The sequence below is a fragment of the Lipotes vexillifer genome, unplaced genomic scaffold (assembly GCF_000442215.2).
Source record: "Lipotes vexillifer unplaced genomic scaffold, Lipotes_vexillifer_v1.1 scaffold1329, whole genome shotgun sequence".
In the NCBI taxonomy this organism is placed as follows: Eukaryota; Metazoa; Chordata; class Mammalia; order Artiodactyla; family Lipotidae; genus Lipotes; species Lipotes vexillifer.
Window position 1 is genome coordinate 1,385,263 of NW_006797566.1, and position 23,794 is coordinate 1,409,056.

Sequence of the window (23,794 nt, forward strand, 5' to 3'; positions counted from 1 at the left end):
GGTGGCGGCGGCGGCGGCGGCGGCGGAGGTAGCGGGGCCGGCGGGGGCAGTGGGGGCAGCGGGGGTCGGGGGACCGGCCAGCTCAACCGCTTCGTGCAACTCTCCGGGCGGCCACACCTGCCAGGTGAGTCGTAGGGCACGGTCCTGACAGCTCGCGGGCGCGGCGGGAAGGTGATTGCTACCTTTTTTCTCCCTGTCTTTCTTTTCCTTGGGAGGAGGAAAGGCAGGCCCCACGCATAGCAAAGCGACTGGGGCTTAGAGAAAAGGAAAGGTGTCTTTGAGGTCGGGGAGGGAACAGGAACACAGCGGAAAATAAAAAGTATTTTTGCTCTGTTGAAAGGTCTGTGCTGAGAGTTGTGTTTTCTTTTCAAAGGAGAGGCCGCTGTCTCATTGACATTCTCAAATGTTTCGCTTACTCGGTTCCCAGTCTCGTCCTCTTCCGCAGTTTGATCTTGTAAAAGAAAGACATTGGCGCCTAGCTGTGGGAAATTATTTTTAAGGAGAGAAAAGGGAAGAGCATCCCAAAGAGTGATTTTTGTAAAAAAAACCACCTCGAGTGTGTAAGAGTTAGGCATTCTGAAACAAGAAAGGAGGAGGAAGTGGGGTGGGTGGGAGGTGGGTGGGAAACAGAACCAAGAGAATTAGGGAAAACTAGTTGAATTATTAATATTTTGGAAGGTACAGAGACAGAATAGATAGTGTGTAAGGATTTTAATGGGAGAAAATGAAGATCAGGAATATACTCAGTGACAAAATTATGCAGTGTCTACCATATGAAAACAGCTGATTGAGAACTGGAAAAATGTACCCAGTGTGATTATTTCACGTTTTTGCCTACAATTTCCTGTCCTTGTGTCCTTGTGTTCAAATGACTTGAAAGACAGACAAATCAAATCGATGTGTGTGTGCAGCAAATTTAAAGAACTACATTTGTAAGTGAATATTCAGTATGGTAGAATAAAGGTGTACTGCCCAGAATGTCAGATATATTGGGCAAGCTTATTTTTACCATGACGAGAACTATCAAGAATGTGTGTTAATCTTTCACCATGTTTTTTGTGAATAAGATTGAAGTTGATTTTATCAGTGATATATTTGTTTAGCTGATGAGTTTTGAGAATATAAGGGTTTTTGAATTGTGTTTACTACCATGCCTTGTACTTCCAAGTAGTCAAAAATTATTATTTGATTAATTTGAAGATAAAGGGAATTTTGCATATTCAATGAGACAATTGCTTGTGTTTGTGATAAGGTTATTGATGTATGCTAGAAATGCACATGAATTCATTTATATGTGCCATTAAAATTAACAGTGAAGCAGTTTTAGTCAAATATATAATACACCAAAAGTTGGATTTGAGATGATAGTATCAGACTGGGTACTCTTAAAATTGCTAAATATATGCTCTTTAACATGGAAAAGAAAAAAAAGGAGAAATCTTTTTTTCTTACCCCAAATTAATAGCAAAAAATTTCATTTTTGTGTATTGACACGTTAGAAGATAAATCTGTTACCAAAGACTATAACCAGTTTGTCCTCTACTACTGCAATCTTAGGTCTTTGATCTTAGATTAAATTATACCATAGGCTTCATATAGGCATTCCCAGGCTCGAAGAAACTGGTTGGTGCACTTCCTCACTGCCACCACGTGATGGCAGTGGAGGCCATAATTTCTGAAAAGGGGGTTAGGTGTGGAGCTATCTCTGCATTCTCTTAGCACACAGGGCCAAGAACACCCATTTGTCCAGAGGTAAAGATAAATGTGTTTAAACTGTGAAAATTCATGCAGTGGGGCCATCAGCTCTTCTCTTCTGCTTTCTTTTCTCCTTGACTGGCACTTAATTCTTCCTTTCCCAAGTAGGAAGCCTCTATCTTCTCTTCACTCTCAGAATTAAGAACATCTGATATTTCAGTATATACTTTGAAATTCTTTCACACCAATTCTTTATTTTTACAAGTATTGCATTTTAAGCCTTACCTCTCCCCTTGATTGAAAGATTTTATTTTGATATGTTTAAAAAGCTTTTAGGTGATGGGGAGGGGTAGAAATCTCTAGGCCTGTTTTTTTTTTTTTTTCCCGGTATGCGGGCCTCTCACCGTTGTGGCCTGTCCCGCTGCAGAGCACAGGCTCCGGACGCACAGGCTCCGGACGCGCAGGCTCCGGACGCGCAGGCTCAGCCGCCATGGCTCATGGGCCCAGCCGCGCACGTGGGATCCTCCCGGACCGGGGCACGAACCACGTCCCCTGCATCGGCAGGCGGACTCTCAACCACTGCGCCACCAGGGAAGCCCTCTCTAGGCCTGTTTTATGGCTGACCATGGAGGTTAAAAAATAATAAGCTTTTGAGCTAACTTCCTCCCACCTTTGAATTCTAATCCCATTTAACATTTTTCATCCTTCTCTAGCAAGATTTTCAGATACCGGGCACTCAGAACCCTTTCTTACTTTTTTGCACATCTACCCTCTTTCTAGCCCCCAAAGAAACAAAACAACAAAATCAAAACAACCTGGTCTTGGAGTGGTCTCTCTTTCAGTGATAGCATCTTTATTCCTGCAGTTATACACACCTGAAACTTGGGCATCCTCCTTAAGGATTTCCTCTTCCTTGCATTTCAGGTGTAATCAATCACCACATCCTATTTATTTTATTTGTGGCAGTCCATGCTGCCATCATCCCTGATTTAGGTCTCCTGCACCAGCTTTCTAAGCAGTCTTCCTGCTTCTACTCTTGTCTGGCAGTTTGTACAGCACACTAATCTTTTGCAAGCACAAGTCTGTTCTCATCTCAGCTTACAACCCTTTACTAGCTTTTCATTGCTCTTAAGATGAGGCAAAAGTCCTTAACATGGCCTAAAAGCCACCGCACGGTCTGGCCCCTCTCTAGCTCTCCAGATAACCCTACATCATGTTGTCTTGCTCTTTGATCTTTTTCTACCTCCTTAGATAATGCTCCCTTCTGCCACAGTGCCATTGTACTTACTATTCCATCATCCAGCAACCCTCTTACTCCTCCTGTTCTTTTTTTTTTTTTTTTTGCGGTACGCTGGCCTCTCACTGTTGTGGCCTCTCCCGTTGCAGAGCACAGGCTCCAGACGCGCAGGCTCAGCGGCCATGGCTCACGGGCCCAGCCGCTGCGCGGCATGTGGGATCTTCCCGGACCAGGGCACGAATCCATGTCCCCTGCATCGGCAGGCGGACTGTCAACCACTGCGCCACCAGGGAAGCCCTCTCCTGTTCTTTTTTTAAACTTATTTTCCATTGGATCTCAGCTTGATCACACTGTGTTTTTCAGGGAAGTCTTCTCTGACCTTCTATTTGTTCTTTTCTCCCTATACACACTCATGCTATCATGTGGTTCTCCTTGGGGATATATTACCATTTGTGTGTGATTCCTTGATATGCATGATTTGCTACTCTTTATATATACATATACATCAAATATATATGTATATATACATGTATACATACACACATATATATTCTTAAATTCTAAATTAATACATTGGCATTATGTGTAAGCAACTAAGTTCTTGTGAATGTGATTGGTTAGTGTGGTTCAATTCCGTGTAGCCCCATTGACTCTGGACAAATGGATACAATCAATTTCTTAAACATAAGAATAGTGGACTAAACTCTGCATCCACGGTGACAGCGCAAATAATGTTTCGTGAAACCTTGTTTGAGCAGCTTCTTATCTTTTTTCTGTCTCCTAAAATACAATAGTGATTATGTGTTTGCCCCATAGGCCAAGAAATTCATAGCTTCTTAGTCCTGGATTTCTCCTAACTCATAATCTCTGTATACGCAGTAAAGAACAGGGACAGTGCTCTCTGTAGAATAAGTATACAGGCGTAGAGCTCAGGGGCAAGGAGATCATGGGGACAATGAACCCACATTACTATTGTGATTTAACTGTGTGAATTTGAGTAAATGCCTTGTGTTTCTTGGGGAAACAGTTAAACATTGTTGCTAATGTAGGAACTGGAAAACTGACAAAGAGGAGGAAAAATATAACAATTGGTAAAGCTGGGTAAAAATAATACTGAAAATCTTAACTTAAAAATTTTCAATGTGATATATGTTCATGATATAAGATACAAATGGTACAAATGGTAAAAGGCAGATTTTCCTTCTTCCTTTGACCCAAGCTAATTGGCTTGTGTGTGTGTGTGTGTGTGTGTGTGTGTGTGTGTGTGTGTGAGAGAGTGTAGGAGGGGAGAAAAATGGCAGCATTTCTTTGGATGGGCATTTAAAACGTTTACAGTCTTGCTAATCCAAAGGATGATACAGTTAATATCCCTTTAGAGTAAATTGCTAGACGTACAATTGCTGGGTAAAAGGATATGTGCTGTTTAAATTTTGATAGATATTGTCAAGTTGCCCTTCACAGACGTTGTACCGGTTTGTGTTCCACTATTGGTGCTGGAGTTCTGGCTTTCCATACCTTTGGTAACGGAGTGGGTTATTATACTTTTTTTACATTGCCAATTTAAAAGGTATATTTTTCTTCATCTTTTCAATAGGTATAAGAACCATACAGCCATATTTGTTTCCTTTATTTATAACATCTGTTTATCATTCTTATTCATCTGGTTATATTTTTTGTTCATTTTTCTACTGGGATGTTTAATATTGTTTATAGGAGCTCTGTTTTACGGAAATTAGTTGCCTTGGTTATGTGTTGCAAATATTTGTCACAGTTTCATTTAGCTTTTAACCTTGTTTATGGTATATTTTTCAGCAGAAATTAAAGTATTTTTGTAGCTGTAATTATTAATCTTTTTTTGGATTTTAGGTTTTTTTGTCATAAGAAAGGCCTTTCCTATTTCAATATTATTTCTAATTAAAATTAAAATTCTTGTGTTTTTCCTGGTAATTTTATAATTTATTTTTAAGTTAAGTTATTCATACAAAATTTAAGTTATGTAAAGTATTCAGGTAGGAATTTACTATTCTTCTAGGTGGCTACCCAGTTATCACAGTATTGAAATATTATCTATAGGTGTACTTAGTTACTGCATATAATTTGGCGTTCTTACTGGACTTTTTATCGTGTTTCATTGATCAGTTTACCTGTTTATACCTAGTGACCCCATTCTTTAATTATAGTCCTCTCTCATTCTACTTCTTGGAGTTTTCCTGAATATTCTTTGCTTGTTCTGTAAAACTTAGAATTAGTTTATCGAGCTCCCCTCCCCCATCTTTTGGTATTTTTATTGATACTGCATTATATTTGTAGACTGATTTAGAGATCATTGACATCTTTTTGAGGTTCAGTCTCCTGTTCAGGAACAGGGTGTGCATTCATTTCTTGTTGTTCAAGAGTTCTTTTGTAGCCCTCATAACATTTTAAAGTTTTTTTCATGTAGACCTTTCACATTTCTTTTATGTTTATTCCTGGTGTTTTATCTTTTGTGTTGCTATTGTAAATGAGGTTTCTATTGCTATTATGTCTTTTATCTTGTTGTTTGAATATGGTAATGCTATTAATTTCTGAGTATTAATTTTGTATCTGGCCACCTTTGGAATTCTCATACTGGTTTCCCAGTTGTTTTTCTAGGGTTTTGCAGCTAAATAATCATATCATTACCAAGTAAAGATAATTTTATCTCCTCCTTTCCAGCTTTTATACTTATTTCTTTCTTTTGTCAAATTGATTTGGCTAGTACTTTCCAAAAATATTAAACAATAAGATAGTAGTGGATCTTGGCCTTATTCCTGACATCAATTCGAGTTTTTGTTTGTTTTGTTTGTTTGTTTTGCGGTACGCGGGCCTCTCACTGTTGTGGCCTCTCCCGCTGCGGAGCACAGGCTCCGGACGCGCAGGCCTAGTGGCCATGGCTCACGGGCCCATCCGCTCCACGGCATGTGGGATCTTCCCGGACTGGGGCACGAACCCGTGTCCCCTGCATCGGCAGGCGGACTCTCAACCATTGCACCACCAGGGAAGCCCCAATTCGAGTTTTTTTTTAGTGCTTTCCTGTTAAGATTAGACCTGGCTTTAAGTTGAAATACACATATTATGTTAAAGTAGTCAGCTCTTACCATTTTATTAAGATTTTTTAAAATATGGAAGGAAAATTTAGCCTCTGTGGGAATTATGTAATTTTTTTCCTTTGGTTACTATTGTGGTGAATTGTACTAGTAGATTTACTATGACTGAACCATCCTTGCTTTCCTGAATCAATTCACTTTGTTATTGTGTATTATTATTTTAAAATGTGCTGCTGGGTTCTATTTGCTAAACTTTATCTAGAAATTTTGCATCATTCTTCTTAAGCTAAATTGCTTTATAGTTTTCTTTTATGTATTTTATCTTTGTTAGATTATGCCACTTTCATAAAAATAATTTCAAACTTTTCTTTCTTTTTCTATGCTTTTTTCTTTTTCTTTCCCTGTCCAGTTAAATGGCATTGAAGTTAAAGATTTGGTTGAATTGCTTGTGAAATTACTTAGACCTTGAGTATTTTGGGGGGAGAATAGCTCTTTGACAATTATCTCCTTACTTCTATGATAATTCGACTGCTTATAGTTTATATCTTTGAGAGGAAGATTTGCTAACTTATATTATCCTAGAAAATAATCCATTTCATCCAAGTTTTCAAAATTATTTGTGTGAAGTGAGCAAGATACTCTTTAACGATTAAAAAAAAAATTTCCAGTGTCTGTGACTACATTATCACTTTACTCGTTATCACTTCTTATTTTGTACATGTGAGGCCTTGCCCTTTTTTTTGTTTGTTTTTGTTTAGAACCAGCTCTTGGATTTTTTTTTAAATAAATTTATTTATTTATTTTGGCTGTGTTGGCTCTTCGTTGCTGTGCACGGGCTTTCTCTAGTTGCGGTGAGTGGGGGATACTCTTGGTTGTGGTGCACGGGCTTCTCATTACAGGGGCTTCTCTTGTTGTGGAGCACGGGCTTTAGGCGCGCAGGCTTCAGTAGCTGTGGCTTGCAGGCTCAGTAGTTGTGGCTTGTGGGCTCTAGAGTGCAGGCTCAGTAGTTGTGGTGCACGGGCTTAGTTGCTCCATGGCATGTGGGATCTTCCCAGACCGGGGCTCGAACCCATGTCTCCTGCATTGGCAGGCGGATTCTTAACCACTGAGCCACCAGGGATGCCCACTCTTGGATTTTTAAAAAAATTAGTTCTATTATTTTTCTCTTTTCTTATTTATTTATTTTTTCTTTCATGTTTTAAATCCTTCCTTTAGGTTTCCTTTGGTTTATTTCGTGGTTGTTTTTCTGTCTTCTTATGTTAGTTGCTTAATGTTCTTTTCATTCTTTCTAAGTGTTTAAATTATGAGTTTTTTCCTGAATACTACTTGAGTTGTGTCTTGTAGGTTGTAGGCTTCTTGTAGTTATTTTCTAAATATTTTGCAGTTCAATTATTTATTTATTTTCTTTGGCACAATAGTGGTTAATCCTTTTAAACTTTAACATTTTCATTCCTGTGGTTTTAGTAGCTTTATTGAGATACACTTCACATACTGTACAATTCACCATTTAAAGTGTTCAGTTCAGTGGGTTTTAGTATATTCAGATATGTGGAATTATTACCACAGTCAATTTTAGAACATTTTCATCACTTCAAGAAGAAGCCCCATGTCCTTGAAGCTGTCACTCCCTTATCCTCCTGTTCCCATCCTCCCCTACCCACTATCCCAGCTCTAAGCAACCATAATCTACTGTCTCTATATATGATTTCCTTATTAGGGACTTTTTCATATAAATGGAATCATAGAGTCTTTTGTGACTGCCTTCTTTCACTTTCCATACTATTTTCAAAGTTTATTCATTTGATGCAGGTATCAGTACTTCATTCCTTTTTCTGGTTAAAAATATTCCATTGTATGGATATATACCACATTTTGTTTATCCATTGATGGAAATATAGATTGTTTTCGCTTTTTGTCTATTATGAATAATGCTGCTGTAAACATTTGTGTACAGATCTGTGTGTGGAGATACATTTTCGTTTCTCTTAGGTATATACCGAGGTATAGAATTGTTGGGTCATTTAGTAACTCTGTGCTCTATGTTTAATCATTTCCGGGACTGTCAAACTGTTTTCCAAAGTGGCTGGAATTTTACATCCCTACCAGTGGTATAAGAGGGTTCCAGTTTCTTCACATCTTTGTCAACACTTGTTGTTATTTGACTTTTTGATTTCAGTCATCCTAGTGGGAATGAAGTGGCATCCCATTGTAGTTTTTGATTTGCATTTCCCTGATGTCTAATGATGTCAAGCACTTTTTCTTTTTCTTTCCTTTCCTTTCCTGCTTTCTTCCTTTCTTTCTGTTTTTTTTTTTTTTTTTTGAGGTATGGTTGACATTGAGTATCTTTTCATGTGCTTGTTGACTAATTGTATGTCTTTGGAGAAATGTCCATTAGATCCTTTGCTCAATTTTTAATTGGATTATTTGTCTTTATTATTGAATTGTAAGAGCTCTTTGTATATTTTAGGTACGAGTTCCTTATCAGGTATATGATTTGCAAATATTTTTCCTCTTCTGTGGTTGTCTTTTCACTTTCTTAATTGTGTTCTTTGAAGCATAAAAGTTTTAAATTTTGATGAAGTCCAATTTATCTTATTTTTTTTCTTTTGTTGCTCTTGCTTTTGGTGTCATATCTAAGAATCCTTTGCCAAATCCAAGGTCATGAAGAACTCACCCCTTTGTTTTTTTCTGAGAGTTTTATAGTTTTGCTCTAACATTTATGTTTTGATTCTTTTTTTTTTTTTTGCAGTACGCGGGCCTCTCACTGCTGTGGTCTCTCCCGTTGCGGAGCACAGGCTCCGGACGTGCAGGCTCAGCGGCCATGGCTCACAGGCCCAGCCACTGCGCGGCATGTGGGATCTTCCCGGACCGGGGCACGAACCCGCCTGCCCTGCATCGGCAGGCGGACTCTCAATCACTGCACCACCCCTATGTTTTGATTCATTTTGAGTTAGTTTTTATGTTTGGTTTGTGGTAAAGGTTATCTTAACTGACTGTCCTGTTGTGCCAGCACCATTGTTGAAAAGACTGTTCTTTCCCCCATTGAATGGTCTTGGCATTCTTGTTGAAAATCAGTTGACTTTAAACATGTATAAGTTTATTTCTGGATTCTTGATTCCATTAATCTATAATATCTGTCCATGTGCAAGTACCACACTGCTTCTGTTACTGTTGCTTTGGAACAAGTTTTGAAACCAGAAAGTGTGAGTTCTCCTACTTTATTCTTTTTGTTTTTTTAATATTTATTTTTTATTTGGTTGCACCGGGTCTTAGTTGTGGCTCACTGGCTCCTTAGTTGTGGCTCCAGGGCTCCTTAGTTGTGGCATGTGAATTCTTAGTTGCAGCATGCATGCGGGATCTAGTTCCCTGACCAGGGATTGAACCCCAGCCCCCTGCATTGGGAGCACAGAGTCTTATCCATTGCGCCACCAGGGAAGTCCCTTTCCTACTTTATTCTTTTTCAGGTTTGTTTTGGCTATTTTGGGTCCCTTGCAATTCCGAAGAAATTTGAGAATCAGCTTGTCAATTTGTATGAAGAACTCAGCTGGGGTTCTCATAGGGATTGTGTTGAATCTGTACATCAGTTTGGAGGTACCACCATCTTAATAATGTTAAGTCCTCTAATCCCTGAGCATGGGATGTTTTCCCATTTATTTGGATCTTCTTTAATTCTTTCAACGTTTTATGGTTTTCAGAGTTTGTTTATATCTTTTTTTGGGGGGGGTGAAAACGGTATTTAAAGAAAAATTTTTATTGGAGTATAGTTGTTTTACAATGTTGTGTTAGTTTCTACTGTACAGCAAAGAGAATTGGCTATACTTATACATATATCCCCTCTTTTTTGGATTTCCTTCCCATTTAGGTTATATCTTGCTTGCCTTTCTCAGTCCTGTTGTCCAGGTCCTTTACTGTGTTTTCAACAGTGTTTGTACTCCTTTGTGCTACTTACAATGAAGATTTCATTTCTGCATTGGTTTTATTTTCTTCCTTCCATTTCTTTTCTGCTCTCTGCCTGCTAATATTTCATCTTTCTCTATTATCTATCTTCCTCAAGTTAGAATCACTTAAGTCTTTTCTGCCCCTGAAGTATCATTAATTTTGGTAAAGCTTATTGTCTTCCACCTCCTACCACCACCACTATAAAAGGAATACAAGCTCTCATAGCAGCACTATTTACAATACCCAAGATAAGGAAACAACCCAAGTGTCCATCAACAGATGAATGGATAAAGAAGTTGTGGCTTATATATACAATGGATTACTACTCAGCCATAAAAAAGAATGAAATTTGGCTATTTGCAGCAACATGGATGGACTTGGAGGGCACTGTGCTAGGTGAAATAAATCAGACAGAGAAAGGCAGATACTGTATGATATCACTTATATGTGGAATCTAAAAAAACACCTCAAACTAGTGAATAAAGCAAAAAAAGAAGCAGACACAGATACAGAGAACAAACTAGTGGGTACCAGTGGGGAGAAGTAAGTGGGGAAGGGCAATATAGGGGTAGGAGATTAAGAAACTATTAGGTAGAAAATAAGCTACAAGGATATATAGTACAACATGGGGAATATAGCAAATGTTCTATAATAATTATAAATGGATTATAATCTTTAAAAATTGTGAGTCACTATATTGTACATCTAAAATATATAATATTGTATATCAACTATACTTTGATTAAAAAAAGGAATACAAGCTCATTATTAAAATTTGGAAAATATTGAAAACTTGAAACAAGGGGAAAATTATCTATAGTAATTCTACATAAAGACAACTGTGTCAACATTTTGATATTTTGCTTTCCTTTTAGTTCTTTATCAGTGAATTGTGTTTTATTTAATACAATATAAATAAGTACATATTACTAGTAGCAACTTGGGATTCTCCTAAAGCTGTTCTATATTTAAATGTTTTACTCATAAACACTTATTTATGTTTTCTGTTATTTTATCAAGTAGAATCTGTTTCTTCTCAATTTATCATATTAATAACCTTTTAGGCTTTTTTCTAGCTGATGTGCTATTTTACTTCCTTCCTTCACAGCCAAGCTTTCAGAAATAGACTCTCTTGTTTAATTTCTTTTTTTCCTCTTGAGTCTATTGCAGTCTCACTTCTACCTGCATCATTCTACTCAAGTGCTCTTGGTAAGGTAATAACTTCCTAACTGACAAATCCATTAGTATCTCTTAGTCTTCATCCTACCCAGTTTCTCTAGATTTTGATTTTTGACTACCTCCTGTTCTAAAGCCTGGGAATACATAACTAGACACGTCTGTATGCCTAAAGAGCTCTTAGTTACTAAAGAGCTCTTAGTTATCCTTTTTATCACTTGAATTTCTCATTAGTTTTTCTTTATCTGTCCCTTAGTATTGACATCCAAGAGTATATGTTAGTTTGTTTGTTTCCCTCCTTATTCTTACGTTTTCCCCTGGGTGATATCATTACTATCCTCACAACATCCAAATCTGTCTCCAATCCAGACCTCTTTTCCTAGCCTGTTTGCCATTGCCACCCAAGTGACTGATGAGTGCCTTAAATTCAGCATGTCTGAAAACAATTTCATTATCTTTCCTGCCAAACCTGTTCTTCCCTTTATGCTCCTTATTCTAATTTAATGGCTACCTCATCAATTTAGTGAATCAAGCCAGAAATCTGAGAATCACATTAGATTTCTTTCTTTTGTTCACCCCTTAACCAATTGGTCATAAAGTCGTGTCAGTTTTTCCTCTTTACTCTAACTTTTCTGTCTGTCCTTTTCTACCTCTCCAGCCTCGCCATTTATGTCTTTCTTTTTTTTTTTTTTTTTTTTTTTGCTGTACGGGGGCCTCTCACTGTTGCAGCCTCTCCCGCTGTGGAGCGCAGGCTCTGGACACGCAGGCTCAGTGGCCTTTTGCGGTATGCGGGCCTCTCACTGTTGTGGCCTCTCCCGCTGTGGAGCACAGGCTCCGGACGCGCAGGCCCAGCGGCCACGGCTCACGGGCCCAGCCGCTCCGCGGCATATGGGATCCTCCCAAACCGGGGCACGAACCCGTGTGCCCTGCATCGGCAGGCGGGCTCCCAACCACTGCGCCACCAGGGAAGCCCCTATGTCTTTCATTTTATATTTCAGCTATAGATCTATTTGCCATTAGTTGCCATAAATTCTTGGAAGAAGTTAGGTTGGGAGAGATTTTTTTTTGAGTTGCAGTTTCCTGCAGTACCACACTGTGTCATGATTCTGCACATAACAGTTTTTCTTCCTAGATTGCCATTCTCCTACTGTCTTCTAAAACCCTCCCAAGTATACTTTATACAGCTTTTTTTCCATTCTCTCTTTTAATACAAATAAGTTACTTGTACTGAGTAGTTACTCTGTGTCTGCCTCTGTTCAAGGTGTTTTGCAGGTATTAATTTATTTAATTCTCATAACTTTGTGAGGTAATTAACTTTCTCATCCCCTTCTGTGATGAGGAACTGAGGCTTAGAGAGAAGCTACACAACTTGCACAAAGTTTATACAGCTAATAAATGTCAGAGTTAGGAGTCAGACCCAGTCTGTTGGACTTCACAGTCCATGCGATTGTGCCTCTTCTTTGTGTCACCACCTTCCTTTCTATATACAAAAGATCACAGTAATTATACTGAATTGCAAGTATTTGTTTTCACACTTATCTGCTTACTAACAATGGGCTTCTTAAAGACAAAAATAATGTCTTATTCTCTGTCACCTTCCACAGAGACTAGAACACTGCCCCACTTATAGCAGACTTTTACTAAATGTTTATTGAATGAGTTAGTAATTGTCAATGTCTATAGTTATTCATGCAAAAGAGTTGAGTTTAGATTATTTTACATTACATTACATAAGTCTAATATACTTTTTTAATCTAGGAATTTAGCACATACAATTTTTGTGTGGTTTTTCCAAATACTTTTTTTCCAAGTACAATTTTATGTTTAGTATTATCAGAATAGTTGTTGCATCCTTCCATCTGTGCCTTGATTCCATCCCTTCCTGCCTTTTCAGAAAATTTACATTTTTGTCACTTATCTGTGTCTTCAACTTCATTCTCTCCATCAAATCATCCCTATAGCATTTGAGCTTTCTCAAGCTTTATATCTCTGGTCTCTCCCTTTTCTTTCATAACCAAGTTCGTGAAAGCATTGACTGAGAGTTGCTGTCTTCATTGCCGTATCTTCCCATTGTCTTTGAAGTAGCTCTTGCTAAAGTCACAAATGACTTATATGTTGTCAAATCAAGTGGTTGATTTTCAGTCTCCATCTTACCTGACCTCTTCATTTTGAAACGTCCTTTTTCCTTGGCTTCCTTGGCATCAGGTCTGGTTTTCTTTTTATGTGTCTGGTCTCTCATACTTAGTCTTCTTTGTTGATCCTTTTTCTTTTACCAGACCTTTAAGTTATTGGAGTTCTCAAGTCTTGGTCCCTTGCCTCTGCCCTTCTTTTTTCAACTTATTTTAGGTATTCTCTTACAAATCCATGGTTTTCATTTTTCATTCATATGCTAATAAGTAAGGCCACTTTGTAACTTTTGCCCCATCTCTCTTGAGGGCCAAATACTTGCTTTCTCCATGTCTCCACTTATATGGCTTTTACCCCTCAAGTTTATCATGTCTAAAACTGAATTTGTGACCTTTCTTTATTCTAAGAAGGGAAGCTATTGGACAGTTTTAAGCAGGGGAGTATGTGATGTGATTTACATTTTTTAAAGCTCTATCTGATTGCCAGGTGGAGAATGGATTGTGGGAATTGGTAAAAGTGAAGCACCAAGCCCATTTAGAAAAGTATTGCAGTAGTCTCCTAAAAAGATGATGGTGGTTTGGAGTAGGGTACAGTGGTATAGGTGGTGAGAAGTCATTGAGTATGAGATATATTTTGAAAGTAGCATTAACAGGATTTACTGTGAAATATGAAGGAAAGAGAGGAATCAGGATGACTCCAAAGTTTTTGTCTTGAGCAACTTGATGGATAATGGTGTCATTAAATGTGATGGAGCAGACTGAGAGAAACAGGATTGTGAGAGGTCAATCGAGAGTTCTGTTTTGGCTGTGTTAAGCTTGAGATGCCTGTTTGACCTCCAAGTAGAGGATATAGGGAGGCAATCTTCATATATAAATCAAACTCAAGGGAGAGGTGGAGGCTCAGGATATAAAATTTGGAATTCTTAGCATACAGATGGTATTTAAAGTCACTGAATTAGGTGAGATCACCAAGAAAGATTAAATAGAAATAGCGGCAGAAGACTATAACTCTTGAAGGTGAGAAGGAAAGGAGAAGCAAGTGAGGAAGGTCAGTAAAATAGGAGGAAAAGCAGGGATGCTTGGTTTCACAAAGGCGAAGAGAAGAAATTGTTCCAAGGAGGGAGAGCTCACCTTGTCAGATGTGCCTGATAATTTGAGTAAAGTAAGGTTTTAAAATGGTGGACTCTGTACTGCTATTACTGCAGTACTGTGGTTATCATTGTGGGTATAGTAAGCTTTTGTGGGGTGGCCTAGAGACTTACTAACTATATGTAACATGGGAAACCATATTCAGAATTTCACATCACAAACTGACATAAAAATTTAGAATTTTGAAATGCAGCCTAGTTTTTAATAGCCTGTATACTTTTTAAGGTTCATTTTGTTTATTCACCCTGAGCTATTTTTAAGACCATCTTTTTTTAAGAAAGCCTTTAGTGTCTTTGAACCCCCAGATCATTAGACTGTTACCAGAATCTATACTGGGCAAACTTGTAGAACACATAAAAGTTATGTTCACTTAAATATGTAAATATGATTTCTTACTGTTGAACTCAACCTTCCCTGCCTGTCACTGTTTTTTCATTAATTTTTTTTAAACTAAAAAACACTGCATACACATGATAAAATCAAATAGTATACAAGGGAGACAAAATCTCTTTTCTCCCTAGATCCTTGACTCTCTAGTCTCTCCCCAGAGGTATCATCTGTTAGTTTCTGGTGTATCTTCCCAGAATTAGAATTCGCATATAGGTGTATGTTAACTTTATTTTTAAACAAATTAGAGTAGAACATAAAGTATTCTTTCTGCACCTGCCCTTTTTTCTTTTTTTTCTTTTTACTAAAATATATTCTGGGGACTGTTCTATATTAGCGCATTTAAATTGATCTGATTCTTCTTAATGGCTGAAAGTATTGCATTGTATGGATGTACACTAATTTACCAGCCACACAAATTAAAAAAAAAAATTTATTGGTGTATAGTTGATTCACAGTGATGTGTTAGTTTCAGGTGTACAGCAAGGTGCCAGCCACACAGTTGATAGATATTTAAATTGTCTCTGGTCTTTTACTCTTTAAAAGCATTGTGCAATGCATAGTGATAAATACTGCCAACTTACCCTTTAGTATCTGTGTTTTCTGGTTTTTTTTTTTTTTTTTTTTTTTTTTTTTTTCGGGTACGCGGGCCTCTCACTGTTGTGGCCTCTCCCGTTGCAGAGCACAGGCTCCGGACACGCAGGCTCAGCGGCCATGGCTCACGGGCCCAGCCACGCCATGGCATGTGAGATCCTCCCGGACCGGGGCACGAACCCGTGTCCCCTGCATTGGTAGGCGGACTCTCAACCACTGTGCCACCAGGGAAGCTCTCCCTGTGGTGGCCTCTCCCGTTGCAGAGCACAGGCTCCGGACACGCAGGCTCAGCGGCCATGGCTCACGGGCCCAGCCACGCCATGGCATGTGAGATCCTCCCGGACCGGGGCACGAACCCGTGTCCCCTGCATTGGTAGGCGGACTCTCAACCACTGTGCCACCAGGGAAGCCCATAGTATCTGTGTTTTTAAAGTTTTCTTCAAGTTACAGAATTTAAAAAGCCACCCTTATAGTTTATCTCTTTATGTTACTCAGCTTTCCCATCCAGCTAGTCTTTAAGTCCTTGTGCTTTATCTCCAAATAATATTCTTAGCTAAGCACTTTTATAAACATTTATTCATAACCTAATGAGGAGTAGGTAATGTTATCGGCCCCTTTTCATAGAGAAAGAAGCTGAGGCCCAGAGGATAAGACGTTGTCCAAGGCCATATAGCTAGCAAGGGACAGAGCCAGGATTTGGATACAGGATTTGGATACAGCAGGATGGTTCCAAAGTCCATGCTTTTAACCACTGCCGTCCTCGTCTCTGTTGCCTGTCTTTCCCAGTTCTGTAGTTCAGGCCTTCACTGCCTCAAATAGGACTATATTAATACAGGTATCCCCTGCTTTTACAAAGTTTGCTTTATGCCACTTCATTTCTTTCTTTCTTTTTTTTTTTTTTTTTTTGGCGGTACGCGGGCTTCTCACTGTTGTGGCCTCTCCCGTTGCGGAGCACAGGCTCCGGACGCGCAGGCTCAGTGGCCATGGCTCACGGGCCCAGCCGCTCCGCCGCATGTGGGATCTTCCCGGACCGGGGCACGAACCCACGTCCCCTGCATCGGCAGGCAGACTCTCAACCACTGCACCACCAGGGAAGCCCACACCACTTCATTTTTAAGAGAGTATCTGTTTCACTAACTGAAAGAAATCTGAAGAGGATTTTCACTTTTATTAAAAAAAGGTGAAAAGCAAAACTTGGTTCAGCGTTTGTTTTGCAGCTAGCTGTTACAGAGGCAGGGCGCACCCCAAGCAGCATGAGTGGCCTCACCAAACTCCTTCCCTGGGAACTGTACTCATCATCTCAGCATCAAGCCGTATAGCTTTGCACTGTGTCTGCAAGCATCTGTGCTTTTTCAGGGTTTATTTTGTGTATTGGTTAGCACAAAGGTAATTAAGGTAATTGCTTCTGTGCATTACACCATTTCGACTAAGGAAATGTTTCATTAGGAACACTCTACTTTAGGATAACAGGGGAAACCTGTAATGTTTTTGTCATTCTCAGTCTTCCTATTTCATTCTATATACTGAAACAAGATTAATCTTCCCAAAGCATAACTATTATTGCTTCCAAGATCAGAATCCTTAGTGGCTTCCTGTTGCATTTAGAATTCAGCTCGATCTAATACTCTTCCTTTTTATATATGCTATACTGTCAGTGAATTTGCTCCAAGCTTTATCTAAAGTGTGATCATTGAGTTTGTCTATAAGACTAGATAGTGAAATTAGAAGTAATTAAGAAAAAAAAAAATTGAGGTAGCTAGTCACTGGAGTTGAAAGGTACTTTTTGAAAAAGTTGTTTCCCTTTTTACCCACAGTAGATCTTGCTATATGGTTTCATCAGCAAACTGTCAACTCAGTTAATTTGAATCAGATGTGTAATTGATCAAACCAAAGCCAACCGCAAATATCTGGGTGTCACATAAAATAAATTCCTGGGGCTTCCCTGGTGGCGCAGTGGTTGAGAGTCCGCCTGCCGATGCAGGGGAAACGGGTTCGTGCCCCAGTCCGGGAAGATTCCCACATGCGGCGGAGCGGCTGGGCCCGTGAGCCATGGCCACTGGGCCTGCGCGTCCGGAGCCTATGCTCCACAACGGGAGAGGCCACAGCAGTGAGAGGCCCGCGTACCACAAAAATAAATAAATAAATAAATAAATGCCTTAAAACACACACAAACACACAAACTTGATGCAGGAATATGAATTTTATAATGTGAACTGTGTACCTGAGAAAGAGGTAATGTATTTAGCTTTAATAACGTGCATATACAAAAGAAAACACTCAGAAAACCATTCAGGGAGAGAAATAACTTCTTAAAGCTACATCAAAATCTTTTCAATTATGATTTTAAGTCCAAAACTGATCTGTGCACTTATAGAAAAAATGCTTCAATGTAAATGTTCTTATGAAATGTTATCTTTTGAAATTTTTGTTTCTGAGTAAAGAATAGTTGTTATTTCCGGGGGCTTCCCTGGTGGCACAGTGGTTGAGAGTCCGCCTGCCAATACAGGGGACACGGGTTCGTGACCCGGTCTGGGAAGATCCTACATGCTGCGGAGCAGCTAGGCCCGTGAGCTGTGGCTGCTGAGCCTGCGCGTCTGGAGCCTGTGCTCCGCAACGGGAGAGGCCACAACAGTGAGAGGCCCGTGTACCACCAAAAAAAAAAAAAAAAAAAAAGAATAGCTGTTATTTCTGAATATAATGCTTCATGCAAATGTCTTACTAGAAATCATGTGTACTTTGGCTGTATTCATATCTGGCATCATTTAGTTTTGCATTTAAGATGTTCTTATTGGCTCCTCTGCTTTTTACATAACAGGATTATTATCAGTTTCTCAGGATAGCTTGTTTCTAAATATTAGACTTTTTAAAACAGTTCTTAAAAATATCTGGTATTAAAAATTTGTTATTTAGTGAATGTTTTGTTGCTTTTTGCCAGATTTAGTCCAACACAAGTTCTCATTGCCTTTGGTCAAGTCTAGGTATGTTTTTGGAAGACACTGCAGTTGCCAACAGAAAATGGCTACCTGAGAGAAGGGAAAGTGAGTTCATATAGAACAGCTGTGTCTTCACTTTCAAAACTGATCACTTTTCTAGTCTTAATCAGGGAACAGAATGCATAGTAAAAGTAATAAATGACATTTCTGGATACAGTCATTTAACTATTAGAATTTGTGGATTTCCGTCTCTTTAGTTTCTCAGTTTCACTTGCAGAAATAGCGTGGACTCTGTACCTCTAAAGAGCTACCCATCTTTGGTGCTCCTTAAGGGAGGGAGGTTGCAAAATTTTAGATCAGTAGGCTTTGCCAAAATGTATTGATTTAAAAATCTGTTTTTCATATTTAATCTCCTACATCTATACTCACCCAGTATATAGTCTTTTTTTTTTCTCTGTCTCTCAGGGATGTTTTTGGGGAGAGAAGTTATTCTCTGGAAACTCAAGTTATAGAGTACAAGAAATCCAGGAACAAGAAAAGATCAAATAATGTAGTCTGGCTCTTTGAGTGAATTATTACTATAAATTTTTATGTTAGTATAATTAAGATTCATATACATAGTTGTTAGTAAAGAAACTAATTGGGTTATTTTCTAGGGTTGTAGGATATATTCTATATGTTTTTTTTGTTTGCTTGTTAATGAAGTTCTGCTTGAGATAAAAAGGAAGGAGGCAATATTGAATTAAGAAAAACAGATCCTTTGGCTGTGATTTACATTTCAGGACAGGCACACATTAACACAACATTGTAAATCAACTATACTTCAATTAAAAAATAAAGGAAGACAGGCACATCGACACAGGTAAATAGAGCACAAATGCAGACTTTTTCTTTTAACCTTAAATGTGAAAAACAACCTATAAGGAGTAAAAAAAAAGTTTTAAGATTGACTTTTTATTTTTCCCTTTTCCCCTCTTCTAAAATTCCTTAGAATCATAAAATTGAAAAAGACATTGGAAGTCATCTTGCCTTATCTTCTACCCAGTGTGGGAATCCTTTCCACAATACCCCTAATCTTTTTTTTTTAACCTCTATTTTAAAGAGGTCTACTTATTTTGACCTCTTAAATCAATGGGCTGCCTATTTGTGGAGAGAGCTGTCAGATTATTTGTTGGCTCTAATTGTTGCCTTAAATTCAGCTGCAACTTTATGAGTTTCTCCTAGTTGTGTCTTCTGGTAGAATATGGAATAAGGTTATTCCTTCTTCCATTTAACTACCCTTTGAAAACAATTATAACATTCTGGGTTAAATTCTTTCAATTTTTTAACTTGGAGTCCCTCAATTCACAAGTCTGTGAATAGTCTTCAGAGGATTATATCATATGTAAAATTGTGAGCATATATGTGCATTTTTCTGGGAAGAGAGCCAATAATTCTTATTAGTCTCAATAGAACCCGATTCCCTACCAAAGTTAATATACCAGACCTACTGGGATGGACCTGGTAATCTGCTTTTTTTGTTTTTGTTTTTATATTTTTTAATAAGCTTGCAACGAGCCATCTAGTCAGCATCTCAGGAACCATTGTACTGGGTAAGTTCTAAGATTCTTAGAGCATTTTTGATTCCACTGAAAATTGTAGAATTTTTAGAGCTTTAGAGACCATCTAGTATACATATAGTTTGTGGTGTGCTTATAATTAATTCTTCCTATCAAAAGATTAAACTGGTCCCAAAGGGTGGGGTTTTTATTTAAAACTTTATTTCAAAGTCTTGGCAGCCATTCATAAACATTAGGAATGTGATGGCGCTATTTTAAGTCAGGAGTATTCCTAGAATTTTTGTTTGTTAGTCCCGATTTAATATTTTAATCTAACACAGGTTTATGAATTATAATACTTTTTGATTAATTTTTAATCTGTAAAATTTTTAGCCTCTTTCGTTTTTACTATTTCTAAGGAAGGATAGTATAACTTAGAATTCAGTCATTTATGAACAATGGTTTCAGTATCACATCTGCCTTTTGGAACAGTTTGAGCCTGATACAATTCCTCCTGTGCTCTCTTCCTCCCCCAAAGACAAAACTACTCACCCTACAAGGCTGTTTTTTCAGTAAAGTCATACTTTAATAACTAATGATATAAACCAGAATGACAAAGAATATCTTAAGGTTTGAGGATGTCTCTCAATGTGCTGTGATTACTTCATTTTTATAGGAGGAAAGAAATCTGTGATAGGCTATGACTTACTATGGTTTTTATTCCTTTTTTTAAAAAATATTTATTTATTTGGTTGCACCGGGTCTTAGTTGTGGCTCACGGGCTCCTTAGTTGTGGCACATGGGCTCCTTAGTTGAGGCTTGTCAGCTCCTTAGCTGCCACTCGCCAGCTCCTTAGTCGTAGCACACAGGCTCCTTAGTTGTAGCATGCAAACTCTTAGTTGTGGCATGCATGTGGGATCTAGTTCCCTGACCAGGGATCGAACCCGGGGCCCCTGCATTGGGAGCATGGAGTCCTATCCACTGTGCCACCAGGGAAGTCCCTGGTTTTTATTCTTAATTAAGTGGCAGTATAATGATACCGTTGGCTTTTTGTATCCACGGGTTCCGTATTCATGGATTCAGCCAGCCTCGGATCAAAAATATTTGGGGGAAAAAAAAATGGGGGAAAATAAAAGTTCCAAATAGCAAAAATTGAATTTGCTGCACTCCAGCAGCTATTTACAGATCACTTACATTGTATTTACAACTACTTACATTGCATTTACATTGTATTAGGTATTATAAGTAATCTAGAGAGGATTTAAAGTATACTGGAGAATGTGTGAATAGGTTGTGTGGAAACACTTAGCTATGTTATAGAAGAAGGGACTTGAGCATCCTAGGATTTTGGTATCCTCGGGGGTCCTGGAACCAATCCCCAGTGGATACCAGGGGATGACTGTATAATGGAGAATAATACCAGAATCCTGGGAGAGGAGAGCAACCTCTTTAGGGAGTTGGGAGAGTGTACCTTTGGTTGAGAATTACTGCCATAGTATTCATTCATTCATTCATTTAATAAGTATTTATCAAGTGCCTCTGTCAGACATACATTTTCAGGTGCCAAATTGAATTGTGACTATGAGCATTATTGTGAGTGGTTAAGAGTGATTTGGATCCAAACTGCATGGGTTTGAATCCCAGAGTTTTTACTTGCTTACTTAGCGAAGTGACCTTGGTCAAATTACTTAATCTCTCTATGTCTTAGTTTTCTCATCTATAAATTGGGGATCATAATTTTATCTAAGAGTTGTGGTGAGGATTTAAATGAGTTCTTGGAACAGTATTTTTATTAAGGAATGCAGCTGTTTTCACACACATAAACATACACATATATAATGCCATGACTAATTAAACTATAACACAGTACAATATTGTACTGTAATTCATATTTTGGTTTGTATTAATTTATACACCACTTTGTTTCAAAAAGGATTTGAGACAGAACCGAAGCCTCCTGAGGAATACTCTATACCTGAGCAGCACAGCAGAACTAAGATATGGTTCAGACCTTATTTTGAAAGGCAAAGGCAGAAATTTTAAAATGGGTATATATAAGTGCTAGGAATAGATACTCAATAAATGTTATTTCTCTTACGTTTAAAAGAAAGTCATTCACTTAACAAGTTGGTCACTGCCAGCCCAAAGTGTGCCATGGTACATGTAGACATAGTTCTGTGAGTACACTGGGCAGCAGAGTGCAGGCTGGATTTTAGTCCCAATTTAGCCACTTGGCATGGAGCTCTCATGCAGTAAGCAGTCTGCACAACTGTGCAGTGATTCTGAATACAGTGTTAATTTGCTTCTCTTTTGAAATTCTTTATAGATACTGAATTGTATAATGCAGTAGGACTATATCACCTAAACCAGAATTCTTAGATCATGTTCTCTATCAATAGTTCTAATTGTTAAAATATTCATAATTGTTTCAGATATGTCATTTTGAATGCAATCTGCCCCATGTCAACAGTCAGGTTTTTTTTTCTCTGCATTTTGGGTTTTATTTATTTAATTTTTCATACTTTTTACTTTGAGGTATTGTAGATTTATAATGCAATTGTAAGAAATAATACAGAGAGATTCATACACCCTACATCCAGTTTCCCAGATGATATCTTGTTACTACTACACAGTAACACAACCAGGAAATTGACATTGATACCATCAACTTACTTTACTCAGATTTCATTAGTTTTACATGCATTAATTTGTGTGTGTGTCTGTGCATGTGTTTGAATTGAGTTCCGTGTAATTTTATCACATGTATAGATTTGCCTGGCCACCTAGACAAGATATGGAACAGACCCATTTACAAGGGCCCCTCATGTGCCCTTGTTTAGGCACAGCCGCCTCCCCATGGCAAGCCCCTGGCAACCACTAATCTGTTCTCCGTCTCTGTAATTTTGTGATTTCAATAATGTTATATAAGTGGAATCAGGTAACCTTTTGACATTGGCTTTCTTTATTCAGCATAATTCCCTTGAGAGCCATTCAAGTTATTGCCCCCATCAATTGTTAGTTCATTGATAACTGAGTAGTCTGCCATGGTATGGATGAACCACAGTTCATTTACCCATTCTGATTCATTGGAAGGTTGTTGCCAGGTTTTGGCTATTATGAATGAACTTTCTATGAACATTTATTTATTTATTTATTTATCTTTTAAAAAAAATTTATTTATTTTTGGGTGTGTTGTGTCTTCGTTGCTGCGCGTGGTCTTTCTCTAGTTGCGGTGAGTGGGGGCTACTCTTTGTTGCGGTGCATAGGCTTCTCATTGCTGTGGCTTCTCTTGTTGTGGAGCACGGGCTCTAGAGCGCGGGCTCAGTAGTTGTGGCGCACGGGCTTAGGTGCTCTGTGGCATGTGGGATCTTCCTGGACCAGGGCTCGAACCTGTGTCCCCTGCACTGGCAGGCGGATTCTTAACCACTGCGCCACCAGGGAAGTCGCTCTATCAACCATTTACGTACAAGGTTTTGTGTAAGCATAAATTTCTTTTTTCCCCCAGTTGGCTTGGTGCTGAATTTTATCAAAAGCTTTTTCTGCATTTATTGAGATGATTGCATAGTTTTTCTCTTTATTCTGTTTTTGTGGTGAATTATACTGATTTTTGAATGTTATAACAGCCTCACAATTTTGGAACAAATTTCACTTAGCCATGATGTATTGTTCTTTTTATGTAACTTTGATTTGATAATATTTTGTTTAGAATTTCTGTGCCTATGTTTATAAAGGATGTTGACCTGTAATGATCTTTAATGTCTTTATCAGACTTTGATATCAGGGTTCTACTAGTTTCATAAATGAGTTTCTCTATTCTCTGAAAGAATTTGTGTCTTTAAATGTTTGGAGTGAAGCCATCTTAAATTTTTTACATAATACTTAAATTTATATTTTCTATCAGTATCTGTATTAATCACTTTCTGTATCTTTCTTCTGAACAAGACAAGGACTTTAC

General features: G+C 38.3%; 1 protein-coding gene across 1 annotated transcript in view; it reads left to right on the forward strand.

Annotated features, from left to right (window-relative positions):
• The window catches only part of KLHDC10 (kelch domain containing 10), a 54,055-nt gene that overhangs the window by 81 nt on the left and 30,180 nt on the right, over window positions 1-23,794 (forward strand). The window contains exon 1 of the mRNA XM_007469712.1: window positions 1-124. This exon is cut by the window's left edge and continues 81 nt beyond it. Within this exon, the coding sequence (XP_007469774.1) occupies window positions 1-124 (124 nt within the window). The remainder of the gene's footprint in view (window positions 125-23,794) is intronic.